Source organism: Anguilla anguilla, chromosome 4, assembly GCF_013347855.1.
Source record: "Anguilla anguilla isolate fAngAng1 chromosome 4, fAngAng1.pri, whole genome shotgun sequence".
Lineage (NCBI taxonomy): Eukaryota > Metazoa > Chordata > Actinopteri > Anguilliformes > Anguillidae > Anguilla > Anguilla anguilla.
In genome coordinates, this window is record NC_049204.1 from 25918594 (window position 1) to 25942709 (window position 24116).

Genomic DNA, 24116 nt, shown 5'->3' on the forward strand with positions numbered 1-24116 from the left:
CAGTTGTTTTGAGGAGCAAGTATCTACATACTTCACTTCCCTCACAGCTGGACCCAAGTGGAAGATTTGTGCACATCCCACGTCATCTTGACTGGAACCCGTCACGCCCCCAGCTTCTAAGAAGAAGTTACTCAAGTCCCTGCACACTTGTCACAGGCTTTGGACCAGCTGACAAGCTTTCGCATAACCTAACAGATTTAAGTACTGGCTCCACCTTTTATTGCTGTTAAGTATCAAAACACATTTTATTTGACACTGACATCAAACCATAGGATAGTGTAAAACTTGTAATACCTGAAGAAGTCATTTTACTGATGTTTTTTCTTGTTTGTTTTGCTATGTGTATGCTGGTCTGGAATAGCTAATTCCCTTGTTGTTTTACATTGAGAAGTCTTTGTGTCTGAAGCTCCTGACATCCATGCCCCAATAATGAAGCCTATTTCAAAGTCATTTAGATCTTGCCATGTTGATCCAAAATCAAGATAAATTGGGCCTGCTCAGAATTTTTATACATGCCACAGAGCATGATAGGATGTTAATTGCTTAACCCCTTTGCGCACATGCCAAATCTGGCATGTGATTTACAGCAATCAATAATTTAGACATTTTGGTTTGGAAACCCTGGGTACACTGCTTACTTTTTGCTTCATAGATCTTTAGTAGTTCTGCACATCCGCTCTTAGATTTTGCGCACTTGTGGTCAAGGAGTTTTTGATCCAGGACATGTATAGTTTAACCTGTTTTATATATGGGATCTCTCAGTATTTCATTGCAAACTAAAAATGAGAAAATTCATTTTTGCTTTTTTTCCAAGACAATTGCATTTGTGGCACTTTCTTCTAAATTATGAATATAAACTAATCTAAGTTAGTGTTAGTATTATAAATGGTAAAAATGTCATGCTTCATTCAAGTCTCTGTGATTTTCACATGTTGAGTTATAAAGCTTTAAATGAGGTACCCACTAAATGGGCAAGGATTCGGCAGATTTGTCATGCACGCTAAGGGGTTTTAGCCCTAACATTTTTGGGCTGGTAACCTCAAGAAAGATAATGTTTTTACTTTCACTCACTGTGCTTTGCATGTCTTTTGCTGTTGGTTAGATTTATTGATATACTGTATCTACACTGAGGGTAAATCAAGTAAAGAGTCCTGGGAGGACAAAACCGTTTAATTGGGGAAGAAATAAGACCTGACACACACACACACACACACACACGGTAACCTGACAAACTTCCTGTTGTGGTTGAGGAGGAAGTGATTGATATAAGCAACCATCTGTCTGCTTCTCTACTCATAAACTGAACAGAGTGCTGCCAGTACTGAGGACCTATTAACATTGTTAGTCTGAGACTATGTCTTTTGTGAACACCATCCGACAGTGGGATGAAGGGGTGGCTTTTGCTGATACGAGGGACTGGGCAACTGCCCTTAGGGTACTTCTGGATATCGAGGAAATGAATTCAAAAATTTATTTCAACATTGGTTGCATTCGCCTAATCAACAAAGAACTGGATGATGCTGAAAAGGTATTGTAATGTATATTGGTTTTTTTTCTTTTTCAGCAAATCGTGTTTTGCATTTTTATGAGCGTAATTTTAGAACTATAAGTTTTGTCTGAGAGCTTTAACAACTAACAATCTCACAAACATTTAATTGTGTTTCAGTTGTGCTCAAGTCTTCGATCACTAGCGCACGTGAAGTGCAAGTCATACTAAAAAGGGAAGTTAAATGTGTGAAAATGGCTTTTCACTGTGCTTAAGGAAGTTTGTTTTTTTCTTTTAGGCTTTTGACAACAGCATTTGCAAAGACGAGCACTTGGCTGTTGCCTTCTTTCAGAGAGGAATAACATTTTACAAAAAACTGAAGTGAGCCTGAATTAAAATTAATTTAGTATTTTAGTTTAAACTCTAAATCTGGTATGTTAAGCTTAAAAACCATAAGAAATGTAAATGATCCAATGCAAACAATATTTTAACTATACACAATAAGTCAGATATAATATGATATGTTTCATCCTAACAGACCCTTTTTCTTAGAATGGGTTTCTTATGTGTGTACCTGTACATTCAGGTTTGAGGAATCTTTAGGTGATTTCCAGAAGACCTTCACAGAGTTGCGAGGAAACCAGCTAATTGACTACAACCCTCTCGGTCTGAGGTACAAGCTGTATGCCTGTGAGGTAATGATGCATTAAATAAAATACTAATGTTAAAGCAAAGCAGGCTCATTGACCTGGAACCAGCAGTTATCATAATGCAGTTATATGTAGGTGTATTAATTTAATGTTAGCTTACTGCGCACAGGACCGATGTATCAGAATACGTAGAGTAATAAAACTTGACCTAGGATTACATGAATCCACTGTAATTAGTGTATTGATTACATCGTTATTTTGATATTACTACTATTAATATTACTAATAATAATGTCACCTGCCATAACTTTCTTGTGTCCATTGTTCATGGTGATGAATCGTGACTAATAAATTAGTAATGAAGCTGGCATATGTGTTTCAGATTCGACCATATTATTTTGACCACATTGTCATTTTGATATGGCTGCTAATAGCCTACAGTTATTAAAATGTTATTAGTAGTCTTTGCATGATGATAGTGCTGATGATGACTGAAAGTAATCACATATTAAAAATATGTGATTACTAGGGTGGCAGTGTAGTATAATGGGTAATGAACTGGTCTTGTAAACTAAAGGTCACAGGTTTGATTCCCAGGCAGGGCACTGTCATTGTACGCTTGAGCAATGTACTTAACCTGCATTGCTTCAGTATATGTCCAGCTGTATAAACGGATGCAATGTAAATGCTATGTAAAATTTGTGTAAGTCGCTCTGGACCAGAGCGTCTGCTAAAATGCTTGTAATGTAAAAAAAATAAATAGGTCAATTGCTCTTAAATTATTTTTCAGACGATGCAATGGGGCTGACGATGCAATAATTACTTAAATTTCGGTCCAAGTAAAATGTGAAAGGCTGTTCTAGCTGACTTACAAAACTAAGTAAAATTACTGAGTTGGAATTACAGTAAGTGCTCCTTGTAATTAGGGCCACCAGTTTATGGAGAGAAAAATGTGACATTAATGATATTATTTTACTGTGTATTTTTTTCATCATTTAACCAAAATTTTCATTTTTCTCACATTTAATGTAAAACTGTATAAACCATTAGCTAAATATATAAAACATTTAGCTAGATGTATGAAACACTTGGCTAAATGTACAAAACACTCAGCTACATGTTTCATATGTTTAGAAAAATATTTATGTAAATGTTTTGAACATATAGTGTATACATCATACATTTTACTAAATGTTCTACACATTTTGTTCAATATTCAGCTGAATGTTTCATACGCTTAGCTAAATGTTTTAAACATTTAGTTAATTTTTTTAACCAAATGTTTAATATATTTCTCAAATATTTCAAACATTAGGCTAAATGTTATACATTTGTAAATTATTATTTTTAATAATTGTGTAAATTATAATTGTAAATAATACCATGACTGATGAATCCTACCCTAAGACTATGATACATGAAAATGGATGTGAAAAGAAATCAGTTTCTCTGTCATAATTACCATAGAAACAAAACTTCATGTCCTTTACTTACAGGTCTTGCACAATATAGCCCTGGCCCAAGCCCAACTGGGACAGTGGGAGAAAGCCCAGGAGAGTCTGCTAACTGCACTCAGCCTCAAAACTGAGTCAAAACATGGCCACATCGACAAAGCTCTTGAGTCTGTCCTGGTAAGTAGCAATGCCGCCCTTTAAATTAAATCCTGCTCATAAATTCAGTGAAAGGTGAAAAATTGGAAGATTCTACCTTTTCAGTGTCATAGGGAATATTCTTTAGTTATTTTCTGTTTTGTTAAATGCATTATTGCATATATATACACACACCAGATTCTGAGTATCTTCTCGGGTGATGTTCTGCCAGGCCTGTACAACAACCATCTTCAGCTATAGGGCTAGTCACCTCAATTTTATAAACTCCTAGTGATGCTTATGGGTCACAGGCTTCAAGCAGTCATTGCATGCAAAGGATACGTGACAAATTACTCAACATGACTTATTTACATGATATTAATATGTCACAAAATGTATGGTGCCCTGAAATGGGGGCTGTGTATAAAAAAGTGCTGTCAATTCTACATTGTGAACCCAGTGTGTATGAAAGTACCCTTAAATAAAAACGTAATCTGCACTATAACCATATATATGGATTTTTTAAATTAAAAATCTAAAATTTTGGTATACAGAGAAAAAGTATGACTCTGTCCCAAACATGATTAAGCTTATTGTCTATGTATTTATGTGTGTAGGCAACATAGTTTCTTCTTTTCTTAGAAGCAGAAGCTGTTTGAGCCAGTTGAAATCCGGGCAGGGGTATTGTTTAGGCCTAATAAGAACTATGTGGCTGAACTGGAGAAGAAGGACTACCTGGGCAAGGCTAAGGTTTGCTGCTATCCTGTACAGTAGCATAATGTAACTTCAATTTACACCAACCTCAGCATTCACTATATGTGAAGTGTATAGTCTGAAGAATGAAGTGATTTTGTTAACAAGAAAGTACGTTTTGTATGAACCTAAAAAGTCACAAATAATTTGCTGTTTTGGTGCAGTGCTGGAGATGACCACTGATCACATGGTGTACAGACAAGATCAAGTCAAGTTTGGCTTAACATATTTCCTTTACCCAAGAACTGAAAAACTACCAAAAACAATGAATGTAAATCTCTGAAACAGCTTTATTTTAGTACTATCAGATCAGGTGTGATCTGATAGTTGAATTATGCATCAGCCTGTGCACCCTGTCAAAATTAGTACACAGATGGCCGACATTCAATCTGGTCCTACCGGTGCTTTCGTTCATTGTGCACAGGAATTTAAACTTAATGCACCAGCCTGGGGCCCAAAAACAACTCATCTTTTCATGTGAAACAAACATGCTATGCAAGCATTGTAATGTTTTTTTTTTCATTTTTCTGCAGGTGGTTGCCTCTATCATTCCTGAGGATGACTTCTCTGGGTTTGCTCCCCTACAACCCCAGGTAAGCTTATCCTGCTATTTAAAATTTTCTTGTGTTTGCTACCCTGATTTGTATACTGTACAAATACAGTGTGCTGCTTATTGTTTGGGTCAAACATTATTATTATTATGTTTGGCTCTCTACGCCACCATTTCAGATTTGCAATCAAACAATTCACGTGTGGTTAAAGTGCAGATTCTCAGCTATTATTAAAAGCTGTTGATTATAAACAGGTGGAAGAAGAAGTTCCTACCAAACAGAAAATTCCTGAAGTACTGAGGTAAAAAAAAAAGTTGTTTTCTGTGTATTATTTACCTTAATGAAATTTGTTTTGTGGTATATAAAGATAAATAAACATGAGGTCCACCCTTTCTCTCTAAAATTTCAGACATGGACAGTCACACAAGAAATGAATGAACAAAGAAACCAAACCACAGCTTTTGCCCCAAAGTAATCCAAAATTCAGAAGCCAAAAGACAGCAGAATATTCCAAAAGAACCAGAGCTGAAATGTAAAACACCAGACCTAGATGCAGGACTCAGATGCCCACTTACAAATGTTACCAAACTTTCCAAGTTGCCTAAAAACTGACGAAAAGCATATTTTAACTGGTGACAAAGAGGAGGGGGCAAGGACATGGACACCCCCCCCCCCCCCCCCCCGACACACAAACACAAACACACACACACACATTCACGCTTCATATGGTAACCCCCCAGTTCTGTCAGGCTATGCTGGCCGAGCACTTTGAAGCTTCCTATGGATGAGAATGGCCAAATTGTGAATTACATGTCTATCAATATATTACATTACATTACAGGCATTTAGCAGATGCTCTTATCTAGAGTGACACAACTTATACCCCCTTGTGGTCTTCAGTCAGGTAGGCTAAGTTGGGAATGCAACAGAAAGTCAGTCAAAGGTACCAGTCTCATCCTACTGAAGATCAGTCAGTTATAGTTAGGCTAGGGATTCTCAATGTTGGTGTATGGAGAGAGATTGGTCTCAAAATTATCGGGAAATGTATGTGTGTATCATGATCCATAAATATACACAAGATACACAAGTCACAAATGTGTTTTATTATTCACAAACAAATATCTTTCAGTTTGCGTCTTGTAAATTTGTACAAATGCATACAAATTTGTAAATACATGTTTTCCTTTTTGCACAAATACCTCATACTTTGTTTATGAAAACCAAAAATATGTTTCCAATTTCTGTGTATTTTTTATTTTTTATTTTTGCGATAAGATTCTGAACTGTAAACGTTTTCAATATGTATTTGCGAAATAAGTGACACGCGTCCATTCAGTGATGTAAGTTTTTTTATTGTATTTTTTTTTTTTTTTTTACTTTTCTCTCACTGTTTGTGCACCCCAATCCATACACAATAGTTACTGATCTACACACAAATAGTTGGCCCTCTTCTTCTTATATAGTCCCTTTATGGATAATGTGCATGATTTGAGTTATGAAATGTAATGTAGAATGTAGATCAACATTACCTAGGTCAGTTACATCATTTGCAGTTTGAAATGCAATGTTTGGTAGCTAACATTTCCTAAGTTTGTAGTTGCCCCATTCACATTACCCTGGTCTAGTAAAGATAGTGAAACCACAGCTCTAGCTAGCTTTAATATGTAATATTGCGTAAATAACTCAGGTGTGGTTTCACTGCTATACTGGGGTATCTTGAATGAAGCTAACTAACCTAACTAGCTAATATTAGCTAATATTACATTACATTACATTTCTTTGACAGTCGCTTTTATCCAAAGCGAAATGCAATAAGTGCATACTGAAGGTCATTGGAACAACTACAAAATATAGGTCCGATAAGGTACAATACTCATTATGTAACAGTTATCCATAGCCATGAACACATTAAGCCCAGTTCACACAGTAAGCATAGACTAGGTCAGAAAGTTTTGGTAGGTCAAAATAGGTGGCATGACAACATGCTACAACATCAAGATAACAATACAATAACAAGTGCAGTATGACTGCTGGATGGAGATGCAAGTGTAACGTGAAAGTGCTACGGAAAGAAATTGAAGTGATAAGAGCAATCCTAAATTGGGAGTGCCCGGCAGAGTAGTGATAGTTAGTCCAGGTACAGTCTGAAGAGATGTGTCTTCAGACCACAGCAGAAGCCAACTAATGTTACATTTAGGATCCCAAATCATGAACGTTCTACATAATTAAAGTGCTTTTATTCACTGTAGAAGAGATTCCACTTTCAGTTGGTTTGTAAATATGTATCCGTTTATAGGAATCAGTGCACATTTATTTAAATGACAATTTACAAGACAAGTTGAGAACTGCTTGTGGATAGTGAAACACATTTGTGACTAGTCTCTTATTTATGGCTAATGATACGCACATTTGTCAATAATATTGAGACTAATCTCTTAATCTCATATTAATGGAATTAAGGGAGACGCTGGCACAATTTAGAAGGCAGGGTATCTGTGTAAAAATGATAGTAAAAAAAAAGCAACAGCAGCAATAGTGAACTTCACAAGTGGCAGAGTAATCTCCATAAATACTGATCATCGATGCTGCTGTTCAAAGCTTTTTGTCTGGTATAGTGCCCCCAAGTGGCCACATTTTATGAAAATCAGTGGGTGCCCCTTAGACCCCTGGCATAGATTTTGGTAGCTCAAGCGAACATTTAGTGGAACTTGTCAATTAAAGGTTAATGGGCTACCATTGACTCCCACAAAGTCTAACAATGTTTCTCCGGGTACCCAACAGCCTGTTAATAAAGTCTTATATGGAAGCACAGTTTCCCAATGTAATTGAATATAAATGTCTCTTTTCACACTTCAGGGCACTGGAGGGTGAGCCACACAGTGTACTATATGAGTTTATCGCTGAGACAGCTGAAGAGTTGACAGTGTTGCCTGGAAACATTGTGTTTGTACTGCAAAAGGGGGCAGATAACTGGGCCTCTGTCATCTTCAATGGGAAGGTGAGCAATCTTCATTTTTCATTTGATCTATTTCAGTTATTTCAGTCCATCTAATTCTGTGCAACCCATATTCACTTGCGAGGTGATTGTAAATGAATAGAAGAAATATTGTTAAATTAGAAGAAAAAAAATTTGTTAAAAAATGGAACTTGCTGCAATTTTACCTCTCCCATGTTTATGTCCAGACAGGTCTTGTGCCTTATAATTTCTTGGAGCCAGTTGAAATAACATTATCATCCAAGCAAGAACTGGTAACTGATTTTAAACATTCTTTATTCCATCTGGTACAGAGTGTTTCAGTTGTTCAGTGTCGTGTTAACAATATTATTTTTTGATTGTGTTATAGCAGGAGGCTCCAAACAATGACATTCCAGCCCCACCACGGGGAAAGCCACCAAGCAGGCCTGGAAATAGAGCAGGTAACACTTTACAGTGAATTCACAATACTGTCATCTACACATGATTTTACAAGAAACAATATATTAGATGCCCCCGACCCTTTGCATGACAAGTTCGCAACAGATTTGCTTCTAGTTTTTGGGCAAGTAGGATTTTTCTCTTTTTCCAAGGACTAGACAGGCAGCATAAAAAAACACCTGTTGTCTATTCATGTTTTTGAAGGTGTGTGTATTTTTGTTACATTTAATCTTTTTGGAATTCATTTTTCACATCAGATGTCAGCCACATTAATTATTTTATCATGCAGTTACTAACTCACATTGCAAATATATTTACACATGTAACGTGACATAATGTATCATCTCATAATACTATTTATTATAACATCTTAACGTAACACTGGCCCATAACTTGACAACATAATGTCATCATCTGATGGATGGATGTATGTTCACACAGCTTTGGAACCCTCTCCGAAAGCAAATGCAGTGAAGACCTCAGATGAGGTATGTAATGCAAAATGTGCATTATACCAGAAGTCAGAATTTAATTTGGCACAGAAATACATTTTAAAAGTTGCCATAATCTGTCCAATGAATTTTCATTCCAGAATGTTCTGTGAGTATGGTCTAACAACAGATTTGGTTGATTGCTATCATTTACTTCTTGTCTCTGTCTTCTCATCAAGGATGACATGATAGAAAGCCAAATGTGTATTCTGAAAGTGCAGTTCGGATACACTGTAGCAATTCACACAGCAATGGGACTTTCATACAGCACTGTTCTCGATAGAATCAGCAAGAAACTGAATCTGCCATTGGACACAATAATCCTGAGGTTTGGTGCACTAGATCATGGAAATGATAATTATGAATAAATTCTACATTCATATAATCACTAACAGGGTCATAAGATCATGTATATTTATATATGTATGTTTATGTTTTTAAAAACCCTTCCAGCTATAAGAAAACTGCCAGCCATAGAGTAAATGTAGATGAGCTGGAGATGGATAATATCTGGAGGAGTGCACAGAATGGGCGTCTGACGTTGTGGTGTGATGTCAAGGTAAGTACGTGAGTGCTTTCAGGCTTTAAATTAAAAATATCTGCACTCAATGGGCCTCATTCATAAAACATTCACATTTGGTCGTAAACTGTTCGTAAGAACGTTTCCATGAACATTTCGGCACTCATCATTTTTTTCTTATCTGTACATGTTTATGGCTGTTTCCTTATGCTAAGCACATGAACAGGATTGTGCATAAAATTTACAAACAGCATTCATCTCATACACCTGGGATATGCACAAAAACAAAGTTCTGCACGTATGTCATAAATCCCATATTGGTTTTTCGTAGGAACATTTTTCAGAACAAATGAATGAATAATTTAAGAACAGTTTTCTGAATGTCACTCAATAAAATTAATAGTTATTATAATAATATAATAATAGTCAAACATTTCAAACACAATTGTAGAGAAAAAATCTTGACAGATTGTAACACCTGCGACAAAGGCTAGCATACATCGATAGCGCATCTCATGTTAAGAGCATATAATTATATAATGCATAGGAAATATGAAATTGATCAGGTGACTATAAATCACCATGGTGATCATTTTTACCTAACATTCTCAGATATGAACTACATGTATTCAGAAAAGTAGAGAGAAGTTGCTCATAAGAAGCTATCTTAGCCATCTCGTCCCTGCATTCCTTAAAATGGAATCTCACTTGACTTTCTCAGTATGATCCAGTATGATCAAGGCTAGCTTCACCAAGAATTGTCTTATGGGGAAAAGTGATCTACCACTGGTAGAATACTCAATATGCATAGCGCTGGACTCTCAATCAGGTTCATATCCAGTGTCTTATCAATGTATTTCACAATAACTGACCAGAAATTCTGCACCACTTCACATTAATTTAACTTTTGTACCAATGTGCCCCTTTTTTGTTCTCACTAGCTTGGTCTTTTCGCCCAGGAGGACATAACGGTGTTGTTTGTACAGCCCACCATAAACTAACCTTTTGGCATTTTAAAAAAGTAATCTTGGTAAACCACTGACTGCTTATACTAACTAGTTATATGGAGCGCAATGGATTGTTTCCCCCCCCCACCATGGGGGCGTGGCCTACTTATGCATTGTTTCCTATTATCATATCAGACCCCGCCCCTTCCATGTTGACCGAAAGACTGAGTCGTTTTGCAATAAATATGTATTTAAATGAATACAGGCGGAAATTAAGAAAGAAGCCAACGTGCAAAGTGTCCTTGGGAAATAAAAATGTTAAATGAGTCATAAAATGATTAATATCTTTTTTTTTCTTTGATTATTTATTTATTTCATTATCTATTCCATTGTCAATGTATTTCATTGCTTATTTATTTATTTATTTATTTATTTATTTATTTCATTTTGGTTATTTAATTAATTTTGTCACTTTACCTACATGTGAAATTTTTGATTACACATCTAAAACTGTGGAGTGCAGAGCCAAATCAAGAAAACAATTATGGTGCTCCCTGTATATTCCAGAGATATATAAATGATGTACAAAATGAGGAACATAAGGAAGTGTGAAAACGAGCAAGCAGTAGGTGTGAGGTAGTGCAAGATGCAGCTATTGGTGTGATCAGCACTGTGCCTTATTTGCTTCCAGGACAAAGAAAACAGGCCTTTCTTTGTGGCCCGTCACACATATGAGGCCACACAGCCAGAGGACTTAGAATTCTGCCAGGGTGATGTCATCACAGTGCTGTCAAAAGGTAAAGGCTTAAACTACATGAAAATCTTGACAACATTATGGGTGTATTGATAACTATGAATGGCCTGAGCTCACAAAATCTCTGATCTGATAAAATATATCTATTTCATAAAGACAATCGTTGAATGATGAGAGTGACGGTGTCAGCTTACAGTTGCCTTGTTCGTCTTGGAAGAATCTAGAACACATGATGACAACCAGTGGAATGACTGTCATATATGGCCTTGATGGGCTCTGAAAATGGCTCTGCCGCGTTCAAAAGTCCCAAAAAGATGTAAACAAGTATATATACAATGGAGGGTAATTTACAATCAAACAGTAATAAGAAAAAAAACAATATTTAAAATTTACCTTCCAGCAATGCCCTGCACTAGAGCTACCTCCTTTAGACGGTGATGTTAACACACCCCTCTTAGGACAGAAGCTCCCTTTTAAAAACAGAAACCCCACTGTCTTGCTCCCTACAATGACTGAGGGTGGCTCATTAATAACAATTAATTTCCCATCTCAGTTTTATACTTACACAAAATTATTGGGTAAATATAGAGTCACTGCTGATTTCATAATAATTTAATCTATTTTTAAAATGAGCAGTTAAAATGATCATTTAGACCTTCTGTGCTAAAGGTGTAGTGGTCTATTCCTACGCCCACCAGATTCTTAATACGTGGCATGACAAGCGATATAAAATAACAATTATGCAAACCGCACGCCAGACCTTCCTAAATTTAATACACAGCTGACCTCGTGTTAGTATGTACTTTGGAAACCTGTCTTGAATATGCAGCTGCATACTAAAGATGGAAGGCATGCTGCAATCGACCCTTAATGTGCAGCTCACAGGAACCCAACTGACCAGTGGAGGTCACTGGAGAGCAATGAGACAAAGAACCCTGCTATCTGAACTCTGGGAAACACCACTGCCAGTTATGCATCGACCTAGGAATAGAACCAATTTGAAAGGTTATAATGTTTGAACTGTTCAATCTAGATACACGAAACAGTACAGCTTGATGCTCCTCCTCATGCACTGAGAAAAACACACTTTGTCTGATTTTTCACAATTTTCATTTAAAGGGCACGAAAGAAATTGTCTCATGAACTATAAGTCCAATTATGAAAATTGGCAGGTACCAGTCTTTAACTGAACTGCAAAGCAAATATTGCCATGTCAAAATATGTCTGAATGGCAAGCCAATCAAATTGAACCATTTTGGTGGGTCCGTTGAAGTCACCATAATTCCATGCTTGAAACATGCTGAATTAAAAGAAACATCATTTCAAACAAGACAAAACCTGAATTTTGTTGATACTTTAAAAACATGCTCCTCATAAAGGATCGAATTTTCAGTGTTTTCAGTTGTTTTTTCATTTTTTTAAATCGTACTTAAATACTTAAAATAATAAATAATTTAAATAATGAAATTATTTGTCTCATGAAGCATATGTCCAATAGCCTTGTATATAACTAAATTGCGATGTAAACGTTGCTATATCAATAAAAATGGACCTATTTGGTTGGGGCCATTATTTCAGTGGACATACTATCAGTCATTCCCAATGAGGTCTACTTCTTCGAAACATGTTCTGAATAAAAGGGTACATAGTTCTGAACAGGACTAGAACAGTGCCAATACCTTGAAAAACCTTGCCACCACAAGGGATTGAGTCGTCACTGTTTGGCCATTTTCCATTATGAAATATAACACATACAAATTTTCTCAGGAAGCGTAAGTGACTTGAAATTGTCTATTCAACTCTTTAAATAAACTGTGAAAAACATGTGTTAAACTAAAATTTGGCATTACTAGCAAATAAAGTGAGTTATTGCTTTTGTGTTTAGGTTAAGTGATGATGTCAGTTCCATTAAATTGTATTCCTTTCACTTTTAAAACTGAGAACAGACCCAGACAGTTGGGAAGAAAGAAAACAACAAAAATGCATGCGCATACTTAGGCTGAAAATTCTTGTCTTGAAACATGATAATACATTACCTTTCAAAACTCACCTTTCTTTCAGTTAATGAACAGTGGCTCGAAGGACAGTGCAAAGGAAAAGTTGGAATATTCCCAGCATGCTTTGTGGATCAATCAATGAGTCAACAGAGGAATTAACATTGATTTTGTCAAATCAACAATTTTTTTAAAACCTCTTTGTGTTGTTGCATTCAAGTGTGACTCAAATCAACATTTGAGTCACACTTGAACATAGATAAACAGTATGCACAAGCACATATACACATATGCACACACACCCACACACATACAGTAACGTCCATAAGTATTTGGACGGTGCACAGTTTTTGTTGTTTTGGCTCTGTACTCCAGCATGTTGGATTTGAATTAATATAAGGTTAAACTGAAAAATGTCAGCTTTAATTTAAGGGTATTCACATCCATATACAACCCTTTTTACACATAGACTTCTCATTTCAGGTGACAAATTAACATAATCTTAAATAAAGTTGTTGTACTTAGTACTTACTGAAAATTCCTTGTGTTTATATTGTGTTTTCTCACTGGCCTGCAACTACTTCACAGTGATGAGGGGGAAACTCACCTCAAACACAACCTTGGTTGCACTTGGTTGTATTTCACTACAAATCCTTTGTAGTCCATGACCACCTGAAGTCTCCTAAATGATTTATTCAATATGGATGTAAATGCCCACAAATTAACACTGACTTTAACTTTACCCCCATATTCATTGTTTCATTTCAAATCCAATGTGCTGGAGTATAGAGCAAAAACAACAAAAATTGTGTCACTGTCCAAATACTTACGGACTGCACTGTAAATGTATGTTTGAGGGGGTTTTTTTTGTGCTCCCCATCAATCAGGGCCCGACCTCAAGTAATGCTCTTTTGGCTGAATGGAAGCAAATCCCTGCAGAAATGCTCCAATATCTAGCACCAAGCCTTCCCCGAAGAGTAGAGGTTGTTATAGCTGTTATAGCACCAAAGTGGACAAACATTAATGTCCATGTTTTTAGATGAGATATTGGATATCAGGTGTCCACAGGCAATGTAGTGTAGTGTGTGTGTGTGTGTGTGTGTGTATATACTGTGTGTGTATATATATATATATATATACACACACACACACACACTATATGTGTACACATTTCTTTGGTATAATACATTTAATACATCAAATGTAACATCAACATGAAACAAAAATGAAGAAATTATTTATATTTGTGTTAAACAAGTAATAATCATTACACCTTCCTATATGTATAAGTACATTCCTACATAATTGAGCTGTCTAATGCATCTTACTGCTGGAAATTTTATAGTTAGCTTCAACTTCTTTCTTTGTAAAATGTCTTTGTCCAGTGTTTTCCAACTTAAAATTAAAATATCCATGAAAATAATTTTTTTGACTTGTATACTTTATTTCTATTTACTGATGGTCACATCATGTTACTACCACTTGTGGTCAAGAAAATAACTGTTTCAAATACATTTTTAGTGAAAAAGATGGCTCAGACACTTAAATAAAAATGGAATGGAATCACAATTGTAAGTCAAGTGCTCTGGTATTACCAAATAACAGAATGGTTAACTTTCATTTTCACTGGATCACTGGAGAAGAGAAATATTTGTCAGGTTAGCGAAAATTAGTAAAATAAAAGAGTGTTTTATGCATTGATGATACCCATTCACTTGCATGGTAAGAAACAACATAAAACCTGTTTATAATTGTTTTAAAATATTTCACCTTCAGTGATTTAAAATAATTTCAGGGATCGCGGTTTCTTGAATTTAGTTTCCCCTAATTTAATAAGACAAATACAGTTAAATCAGTGGAAATCTCTCCAAACCATTGTTCACAGCTGCATTTTCTTTGCTGCTCACTGAGGTAGCCTATCAATGCTCATGGAAAAGAGGGCTGCAAGTGACATCAGATGTATTAGTTAATTAATAGCCTCTAACCAATGGGCCAGCTCCAGACAGGGAGAGAACAACTGGAACAAAGCCTCCTCTCAGAAAGGAGCAGAAGAGGATTGTGACAAATGCAAGACTGCTGCAGCGGTCCCCTGGCTATCAATCAGCAGCTTTGGCTATTGTGGTCCTCCCTGTGAGCCAGCAGGAGAGAGACGGTCAGCTATAGAAGGGAGACATAAAGATGGCGTGGGATCAGCCCCCTTTCTTACGCTTGCCACTGCTGAGCTTTGTGACTATGCTGCTGTCCTTCTACATGTCTACCGTCATCCCTCAGGTTCTGGATCCTGAGGTAAGGAAACCGCATGGCTATCTCCACAGGAACTATGTGTTATAGGGTGTACAACAAATTTAAAGCTGGAATGGAGCGCTCCTTTACCCAGTTTTTTTTAAGTGGTACAGCCATCTCTCTGGGTTGCAACATACAAAATGTTAGCAGGGCTGCTTGATGTGGCGAGTCATTGCGGGACGTTTTACAACATGTTTGGTGCTTAGTGTACATGTTAGTGCATAGCTCTGCTAACATAAGGAATATAAAATCAATGGACTATCAACGCAAAATCAAAGTAATTTCCCTTAATTCAGTAGCAGTAATGGTTTTGGGGTATCATTAATGTTTGCATGTGTCTAATAAGAACAATTTATTCTCTTCAATGATGAAAACTGATTGAATTTATTGTTATGCAAGTTCAAGACAATTCTTCAGAAACAATGCTTCATTGAACAGAAAATTTAATTCGGATTTATAATTTAAAAATATGTAGTCCTGGCTTTTAAAAATAATATATAGCAGAGTATTCCTAAAAAATAGGTGTATTTCTGTGTCCGAAAAATGTAGATACTCTGCATACAAAATGCTAAAAGGGAGGCATGTAGTTGTACATTATATAGTTGACATTGTATGAAGCTACTAATTAATATAAAATAAAACTATGCATTGCAGTTATTGCTATATGTAGTTTGGCATTTCCCCTCAGCCAACTGGGGAATTCTGGAGGGCTAGATTTGTTTTTTGTTCCCACCATTTACCTAGCACAACGGACTCATTTATGACACATTATATTAGATACTAATTTTAGGATTCAATATTCCCTATGAAAACTAAATCAGATCAACTCTCTGTTTTTTCAACTCTCAGTTTTTTCCCAACCTTTGTTAATTGGATTTGTATTTCATGGACAACACCACTGCAAAGATAATTCATCTTTTAAGTCTTTTAAACCACTAGCCAGCCAGCTCATTGTAACAACACTACAAGGCAATACTGCTTTAAAATCTGTTTTGCATGTCTGTGAATCACTTATTTATTGGTCAGCAATTATTTTTTGGCTGTCTGTCTTTTGATGCACAAAACCGTCAGCAAGCTAGCTAGTTAACTGTCTGGCTAGCTACCATCTCTAGCTTAGTTAAATTCAATTCAGTAATGTCTAGAGCATCAAATAATACATGCAGATTATAGGTTGATTAGTGGTCTATAGTGATCAACCGCTTCCAGGCTGGTTATAGTTATATACATGGCCTAAATTCAAAAAGCATCAGCCTGCAAGGCAATATTTGACTGATTATCTGCCTGTGAGGCTGTATTAAACTTTCTAATAACATTAAAGGTATACTCTATGTTTTACACTGAACAAATTGGGACAAATCAGCCTTGAAAGAGGATGCACAGTGAAAAAGCATGTTAAGTATTTATTATCGGCCTCAGAGGCCATACCAAGTTTTTTGGTCATTGAAACTAAACTTGGAAAGTTTAAAGAAAAGCCCAATGATAATAGGCCAAACATGGAAAATGTTAAAATCTATTAAAGACAAAATTTATTGAAGAGAATAGCTGCTCAAAGGGAAATTCAAAAAATGCGGATTTCATCAGTGTTTTTATGTTGATAGAATATGCACTGATTCAGTATGAAAAAGACTTTTCTCTTCACCCTTGGTTGGTGAAAGTAATAAACCAAAACATTAGCAAAAGGTTTTAACTTTTTCCTGTCTTTCTTTCCTCACTGCCACTCAGGTGCAGAAAGCGCTCTGCTGTGAAAAGAAGCATACTTTTAAACCTTGCACTGCAAAAAAATTTGAAAATAGAAAAGTTAGAAAACATTAGCTTGTTTTTAGCTACTTTTTTCTTATTTAGCAAAAAAATTGTTTAAAAAAATCCTTTTGTCAATGCAAAAATATTTATTAATACTCCAAATTATATCAAGGTGCTGGTGAGAACATAATTATTTAATCAGTTCTCTATTGCAAATGTGGTGTGTGTCAATGCCTACACAGTCTGAGTTAGCAATGAGATTGGAGGTTTATGCCTATGGCCTAGCATAAGTTAAAATTTTACATTGTGTAATCTTTGTCATATCTTATAACAATACCAAAGGGTGAAAAGCAGAGTAACAAATGTCTCTGGAAAAATGTGTTTGGTTGAGAGGAAATATACTGGATGAGGTTTCAGGCAATATTGTATTATACAAATTCAATTGAAGCGAAACATTTTCTGCTTTAATAATCAAATCACCATGGCTTGCAAATGGATCTCAGATGGATTGTCAAATTGGTCTCTATTGATTGTGCATTGTGCATTGTGATGGTCATTTTTTTAGCTACAACAGTAAAAAGCCTTTTTCCTGTCGAATAATTCATACCCACACAAGTTCACTGCACATGGCAAACAGTCCTGTACTATTGTTGTCTTATCAGCATAATTATAGCTGTGATTAGTTTGTTATATTCCTACCAGAAATTAAGTATTAGTCTGTATCAACCCACAGTTCACATAATGCATATGAAATCAGCAGATGTGGAGACAAAATGGTTGCAGTGTGTGAGATCCTGACTGTTTTACATTGTAGAAATGTTTTATAATCTGACATAAAACATTCAGCTTTTTTAAATATTATTATATATTTTTTTACATTATTCCACCTTTTAATACAATTCTTTCAGAAAGTATTCACTCCCCTTGAACTTTTTCATGTTTTTCTTGTCATAAGACCCCTGTCGTAACTTTATGCCAGTCAAAGCGACGTTTCCAAGAAGTCTGAGGTTACATGTGAAGTTCTGCTCTTTACTCTATGTTTGTTCCCCTTAGGCAAAATCATTGAGAAACATAGTGTAAAATTCTATTCCTGTGCCGATGACACACAGTTATATATGTCTGTAGGGCCAGATAATGACAACATTGGTTAACTGTCTATCAGACATCACGCTGTGTCCAAAAAGTTCTTCTTATAGCTCCAAATGCTCAGTGGGAAAAACTTGCAAATAAACCAGGTCCTCTTGGGCTAAAATGTAAACCAAAAGTAAAGATCTGAGCTTTAATTCACAGATTAATTCAGTATTTTTTTATTTAAGAAATATTTTGAGAGTAAGACTTTTTTTTTTTTCTTTACAAGCAGACTTGATTTCTGCAGTGCTCTTTTTGCTGGTCTTTCAAAAAAGTCAGAATTCAGAATACAGCTGCAAGAACACTGACAATTTTTAAAAACAGATTATTATTATTATTATTATTATTATTATTATTTAGCAGCATTGTTATATACAGTTCATCAATAAAGTCTCCTATATCAAATTTTGGGGTAATGCTGTTGCTTTTTTATTTTTCAGTTCTTTACAACAAGCTCACCGCGGAAGAAGCCAGACCCAGTTACATCAGAAACTGTTGTTTTTTGGGGGCTGCGCTTATGGCAAGTCATTGGCGTTTTTTCAGTGTTTGTTTTGGCAGTCAGTAAGTTATCAATTTTTTCAGCTTTACATGCCTGTGTTAGGTACATACAATACATTTTAAAATGAAATGAAGTATTGTGATGTCTTCTGAACTATATTCAAAATAAGAACCTGAAAATGATTTTATGACTAAGTATTCACCCCATATGTATTTGTATAGACAGCCTAAATTGGGCCAGGTATATTATATTTTCTTGAGAGATCATACTCAGTATGCCTATGCTTATTTAGAACGCACCAGTATTCAATTGCTTGATTGCAGTATAAATACCAACTTTATGAGGGCTCACAACTGAAACGGCAGATTGGGTGAGTCATGCTGGCATGAAGACCAAGCAATTACCTATGGAAATTCAAGATTAAGTTGTTTGGAGGAAAAAAATGGGGAAGATTATATATTATTATTAATCACAAAAAAAGTTTTTAAGTGAAATGTTTGCATTTGACAATAGCCTCAAAGAACAGGAAATTACTCTCAATGAGCCAAATTCATACTCTTATAGTGGGGCTCTGTACAGTATATTGGCAATTTTGGATATTGAAGGAGGCAACATACAGTGCCTTTGGAAAGTATTCAGACCCCTTCACTTTTTATACATTTTGTTACGTTACAGCCTTATCATAAAATTGATTAAATTCATTTTTATTATAATCAGTTTACACACAATACCTCATAATGACAAAGCCAATACAGCTTTAGAAATTTTTGCAAATTTGCAGGATTTGCACAGAAGAATGGAAGAAATACCCCAAATACAGTTGTGCCAAGCTTGTAGCGTCATACCCAAGAAGACTGGAAGCTGTAATTGCTGTCAAAGGTGCCTCAACAAAGTACTGAGTAAAGGGTCTGAATACTTAGGTAAATGTGATATTTCAGTTTGGAGTTGGAGGAACACATCTCATGTGTGGCTTTTACATGTGGTCCATGGCCAGCGGATCAACCAGCAGGGGTCACTTGAGAGCAATGAAACGCAAACCACTAACCAACTGAACCCTTCATGTACCGTTGCCAACACAATCGGCAATTGCATGTCAACCTACCTACTAGCCAGTGTGTCAGGGTACGGGTGCTGGGACCCAGGCGCAGAGTGGGAAAAAACCACGAAACTCAAAAAGGGGAAAATTAACAAAGACTTTACTAACAGGCAAACAAACAGGAAACAAACAAGGCCACAATGGGCAAAACCACAAACTCAAAAAATATCTAAAAGAAAACAGAAAACAAGAGGAACTCAAACACGGGCAGGGCAGAACACAGTCAGGGCAGAACGCAGGCAGGCAGAACACAAGGGCAAATCAACAAGTCAGGAACTAAACAAGTCAGGAACTAAACAAGTCAGGAACTAAACAAGTCAGGAACTAAACAAGTCAGGAACTAAACAAGTCAGGAACTAAACAAGTCAGGAACTAAACAAGTCAGGAACAAAACTAGTCAGGAAACAAACACAAGCAGGCAGGTACATGTAAGTCAGGGAACAAACACAAGCAGGCAGGTACATGTAAGTCAGGGAACAAACACAAACAGGTAAAAGAACGCAGGCAGGTATAAATGGTCTGAACATACATCGGTAACAAACACAAGGCAGAACAAACGCAAGGAACCAGCACCCGAGTCAAGGGAACAGAGAACTTAAATAGACAAGGGGTAACAAGACACAGGTGAACTCAAAAAACAATCAAACCAGAAGGAGGGGATAACAAGACACAGTTGGGAACAATGATGGGATAACGAGACAATTGAAACAATCATACAATTAACAGGGGGGGAGCAGGACACAAAACAGAAGTGCCGCCATCTGGCGGCCCAACAAGGGAAACACAGGCAGGAACACAGGACCATGACACAGTGAGCACTGGCACTGTGCATATTTGATGTAGATGTGGAGCTCATCCATGCACCAGTGTGGTTCCCTCACCAAATGAACCACCCTGCAGCCCCTTCAACAAATATGTTAAAAACAACCAAGTCCTGTTTAAATTGTTTTTTTTTTTTTTAATTTCTTGCTGATTGAAGTGATTAACTTTTCTCTTGCTTTTTTTCTGCTTCCATTCAGTAATAACACTGTGTTGCATCTTCAAGTGCCGAATTCCCAGAACCAAAAAAGAGATTGAGGCACGTCACGCACAAAGACAAGCAGCAAAAAAATTTGCCAATACCCTGGAATCAGTGCCCCCTCTCAACGAGCTCACTGACGTGCCAGGAGGTGAGATACTGTCTGTAATTTACAATGGCAAGACAGGATTGTTTTGCATGAATTTAAATGGGTTGACACACAAAATAAAATATTAAGTTTAAAAACTGGGGAGTCCTAGTATGTGTAACAATCAATGGTGTATGTAATTATAGGGCCATAATGGACTGGTTCCCTGTCCTGAGGACATAGACTAGAAACACAAGTAAAAAATTATGCATTTCTGCTCACTAAGGAAATGATTTGAATTTAAATAGTGGATACCTGGTCAGAAACATTTTCTTATGTCTTCAAGTGTATGTCTGTGTATCTGTGCGTCTTTGTAGGTCTGTCTGTATATAGACTAACTACTCACTTCCCAGGATTGAATGAAACTCACTTGGGGCATAATTACAGATGATATTCCTAATTAACATTTCATTTTGTGTACTGTTTGCAAATAAACTAAAGTAAATTAACGGAGCTGCAGATTCTTCATTTGAATTTTGGTGTTCTCTCAGAACATGTGAAACTTTGCTTATAATGTAAAATATAGTACTAGGTATGCATTCAAGTGTCTGAAACTATTCCGTACCTAACTAGCTAACGTGCTTGGTCAGCTAATCAGCCAGCTAGGTAATTTTACTTATCTAGCTACATTCTTACTCATAAAAATAATTAAATAATGGCTGTATTTATCACAGTGCTTTTCATATATAATGCACAAAGCATTTGACAATGAAACAAGAATGATTCTCCTGTCTTTTTTGCATTCTGTCTCATGTACTTCTTCCTCCTGCTTTGGTCCTTCTAGCAGCACTGCCAGCCATGGTGGATATTGTTGCCCTACACACGGTGTCTGGAGATATACAGGCCCACACTTCCAACCAGCTTCCTGTGGTGAGGGAAGAGGATGAGGTGTCGGGTCCCACTCCTTAGTCTGTCTTGTCCATTTCGTTATCCTTTGGACTTTACCCTTCTGTCATAATAAAAATATTGTTCTATTGACTATAAAATGAAGCCAATTCACTTTTCTATATTTTGTTCAGATGATTGCCGTTTTATTTTTTTATCCTTAATTCATCCAGTTTCTACTGAAATTAAAATATTGCAGAGGACCCTGGCCATGAGCTTTCAACACACAGTATCAAATACAATATAGCATAATACTATATAAACAAGTACCAGGTGTACTCCAAGTTAAAAAAGCAATAATATAAAGTTTTTCCATATCAAGAGATAGAGATTTGTTTTGTTGACAGCTGAAGGAGGTCAACAAAGATTATTTTACATGCATTTCCATTTTTTCCGTCATACAATCCCATACCCAAAAACAGTTGACAGACAATATATAATAATTATATATGCCAAACAATGTCTTCTTTAGGGACACTGGAAAATTTGAAAAGTATTTTGTACAAAAGACTGACAGTTGAGGATAAATTAGATGTCAGAGAATTAAATTGCATGCTAAAAAAAAAAAGAAAAGATATTTTTAATTTAGTTTCAGTATAGTAACTGGTGTGCTTGCTGGTGCCACAAAATACACGTTTTATTTTTAAACTTGTAATAAGACGATTCACATGTGGTCAAAGTGTACACCCTTTATTTGAGAGTAACTTTTATTCACCATATAGAAATTACAGGACTTTTTATACATAGCCCTGCCCACCCTCCCATTTCAAGGCACCATAATATTCATGTTATGTAAATGTTTGTCATCTTTATCATATATCATTTGCATGCAATGATTGTTTTAAATCTGTGACCTACTGTATAGGCATCACCAGGTGCTGAGTAGCTTCTCTGGTGATGCTCTGCCAGGCCTGTACTGCAGCCATCTTCAGGTCCTGCTTGTTTTAGGTGTTTTTGGAGTCTTGTTGCCTTAGGTTTTCTCTTCAGGTGATAAAATGCATGTTCAATTGGATTCATATTGGGTGAATGGTTTGGCCAGTCAAGAATTTTCCCCTTTTTAGTTTTGAAAAACTCCTTTGTTGCTTTAGCAGTACGTTTGGAATCACTGTCTTGCTGCACAATGAAGTGCCAACCAATGAGTTTGGAGGCATTTGCTTGAACTTGAGCAGATAAAATGCGTCTGTATACTTCAGAATTAATTCTGCTGCTGCTGCTGTCACCAGTTATCATCACAGGAGTCAAGTGAACCAGTACATGTGGCTGCCATACGTGCCAAAACCATAACACCCCCACCACGTTTCACAGATGAAGAGGGGGTGCTTTAGATCGGGACAGTTTATTTTAGCCTCTACAGTTTGCCCTGGTCATTACTCTGATACGATTGAAACTTGGTCTCACACAAGACCGTTTTTTCAGGACACTGCAGGCCCTTTTGTAAGTACTTCTTAGCAAAGGAACCAGGCCAAGTCTTCTCTTCACAAAAAGAACTACAGAGGCTACACTGAAAAATGTAGTGACAGTAGGCAAAAAATAGTCTTTGAAACATCCAACATGCCTCCGGAAGGGTGTTTCTGATCTGTGGGACAGATGAACGGGGGTTTTTTTCATTATGAAGAGAATTCTTTTATCATCAACTGTAGAGGTCTTACTAGGTCCTACCTTCTTTCTTCTTAATGATGTCCCAAACATTTGATTTTGGTAAAGCTATTTTATTTCCTCAATCTCATCCTTCCTTGACTTTCACCTGCACTACTACTATTGTCTGCATGTTGCCAAATGCCAACAACAGGATCCAAAGGCAATCACAAGCCTAGAATGAAAACTAGATACGGAAAGCTATAAACATGTACTAAGGAAGCTATTTAACACACCTGACTAATAAACACCTGTGAAGCCATCAGTCTCAAACATTACGGTGCCCTGAAATGGGGGGAATACGTACAAAAAGTGCTGTAATATTTCTATATGCTGAAACAAAAATATATAAAAATATCTCTTAATAAAAGCTGAGAATCTGCATTTTAACCACATGTGAATTGTTTGATTACAAATCTAAAATTGGGGAGGACGACACTGTGGTGCCTCACAAGTGCCTCCGGGTGCTCCGATTTCCTCCCACAGTCCAAAGACATGCAGGTAGGCTAATTGGAGATTCTAAATTGCCCATAG

At 36.4% G+C, this 24116-nt stretch overlaps 2 protein-coding genes across 5 annotated transcripts; both read left to right on the plus strand.

Moving 5' to 3' along the window:
* Positions 1–1283: 1283 nt before the first annotated feature.
* ncf2 (neutrophil cytosolic factor 2) lies at positions 1284–14100 on the plus strand. Of its 2 annotated transcripts, none has more exons than XM_035415611.1 (15): positions 1284–1528; positions 1785–1867; positions 2073–2181; positions 3633–3767; positions 4368–4475; positions 5012–5071; positions 5284–5330; positions 7886–8027; positions 8213–8278; positions 8374–8446; positions 8886–8932; positions 9115–9263; positions 9389–9494; positions 11094–11199; positions 13218–14100. In XM_035415611.1, the coding sequence occupies exons 1-15, from the start codon at positions 1355–1357 to the stop codon at positions 13310–13312; spliced, it is 1500 nt and encodes a 499-aa protein (XP_035271502.1). In that variant the 5' UTR covers positions 1284–1354; the 3' UTR covers positions 13313–14100. The 2 variants fall into 2 exon arrangements, with proteins under 2 accessions (XP_035271502.1, XP_035271503.1); XM_035415612.1 differs by having other exon boundaries at positions 8377–8446.
* Positions 14101–15085: 985 nt separating this feature from the next.
* On the plus strand, positions 15086–23911 carry LOC118225149 (transmembrane inner ear expressed protein-like). 3 transcript variants are annotated; one of them, XM_035413208.1, is made up of 4 exons: positions 15086–15436; positions 18742–18862; positions 20916–21070; positions 21847–23911. In XM_035413208.1, exons 1-4 carry the CDS (start codon positions 15329–15331, stop codon positions 21934–21936), a joined length of 474 nt encoding a protein of 157 aa, XP_035269099.1. In that variant the 5' UTR covers positions 15086–15328; the 3' UTR covers positions 21937–23911. The 3 variants fall into 3 exon arrangements, with proteins under 3 accessions (XP_035269099.1, XP_035269098.1, XP_035269097.1); XM_035413207.1 differs by having other exon boundaries at positions 15089–15436; positions 20916–21065; positions 21850–23911; XM_035413206.1 differs by having other exon boundaries at positions 15094–15436; positions 20916–21065.
* The last annotated feature ends 205 nt before the right edge of the window (positions 23912–24116 follow it).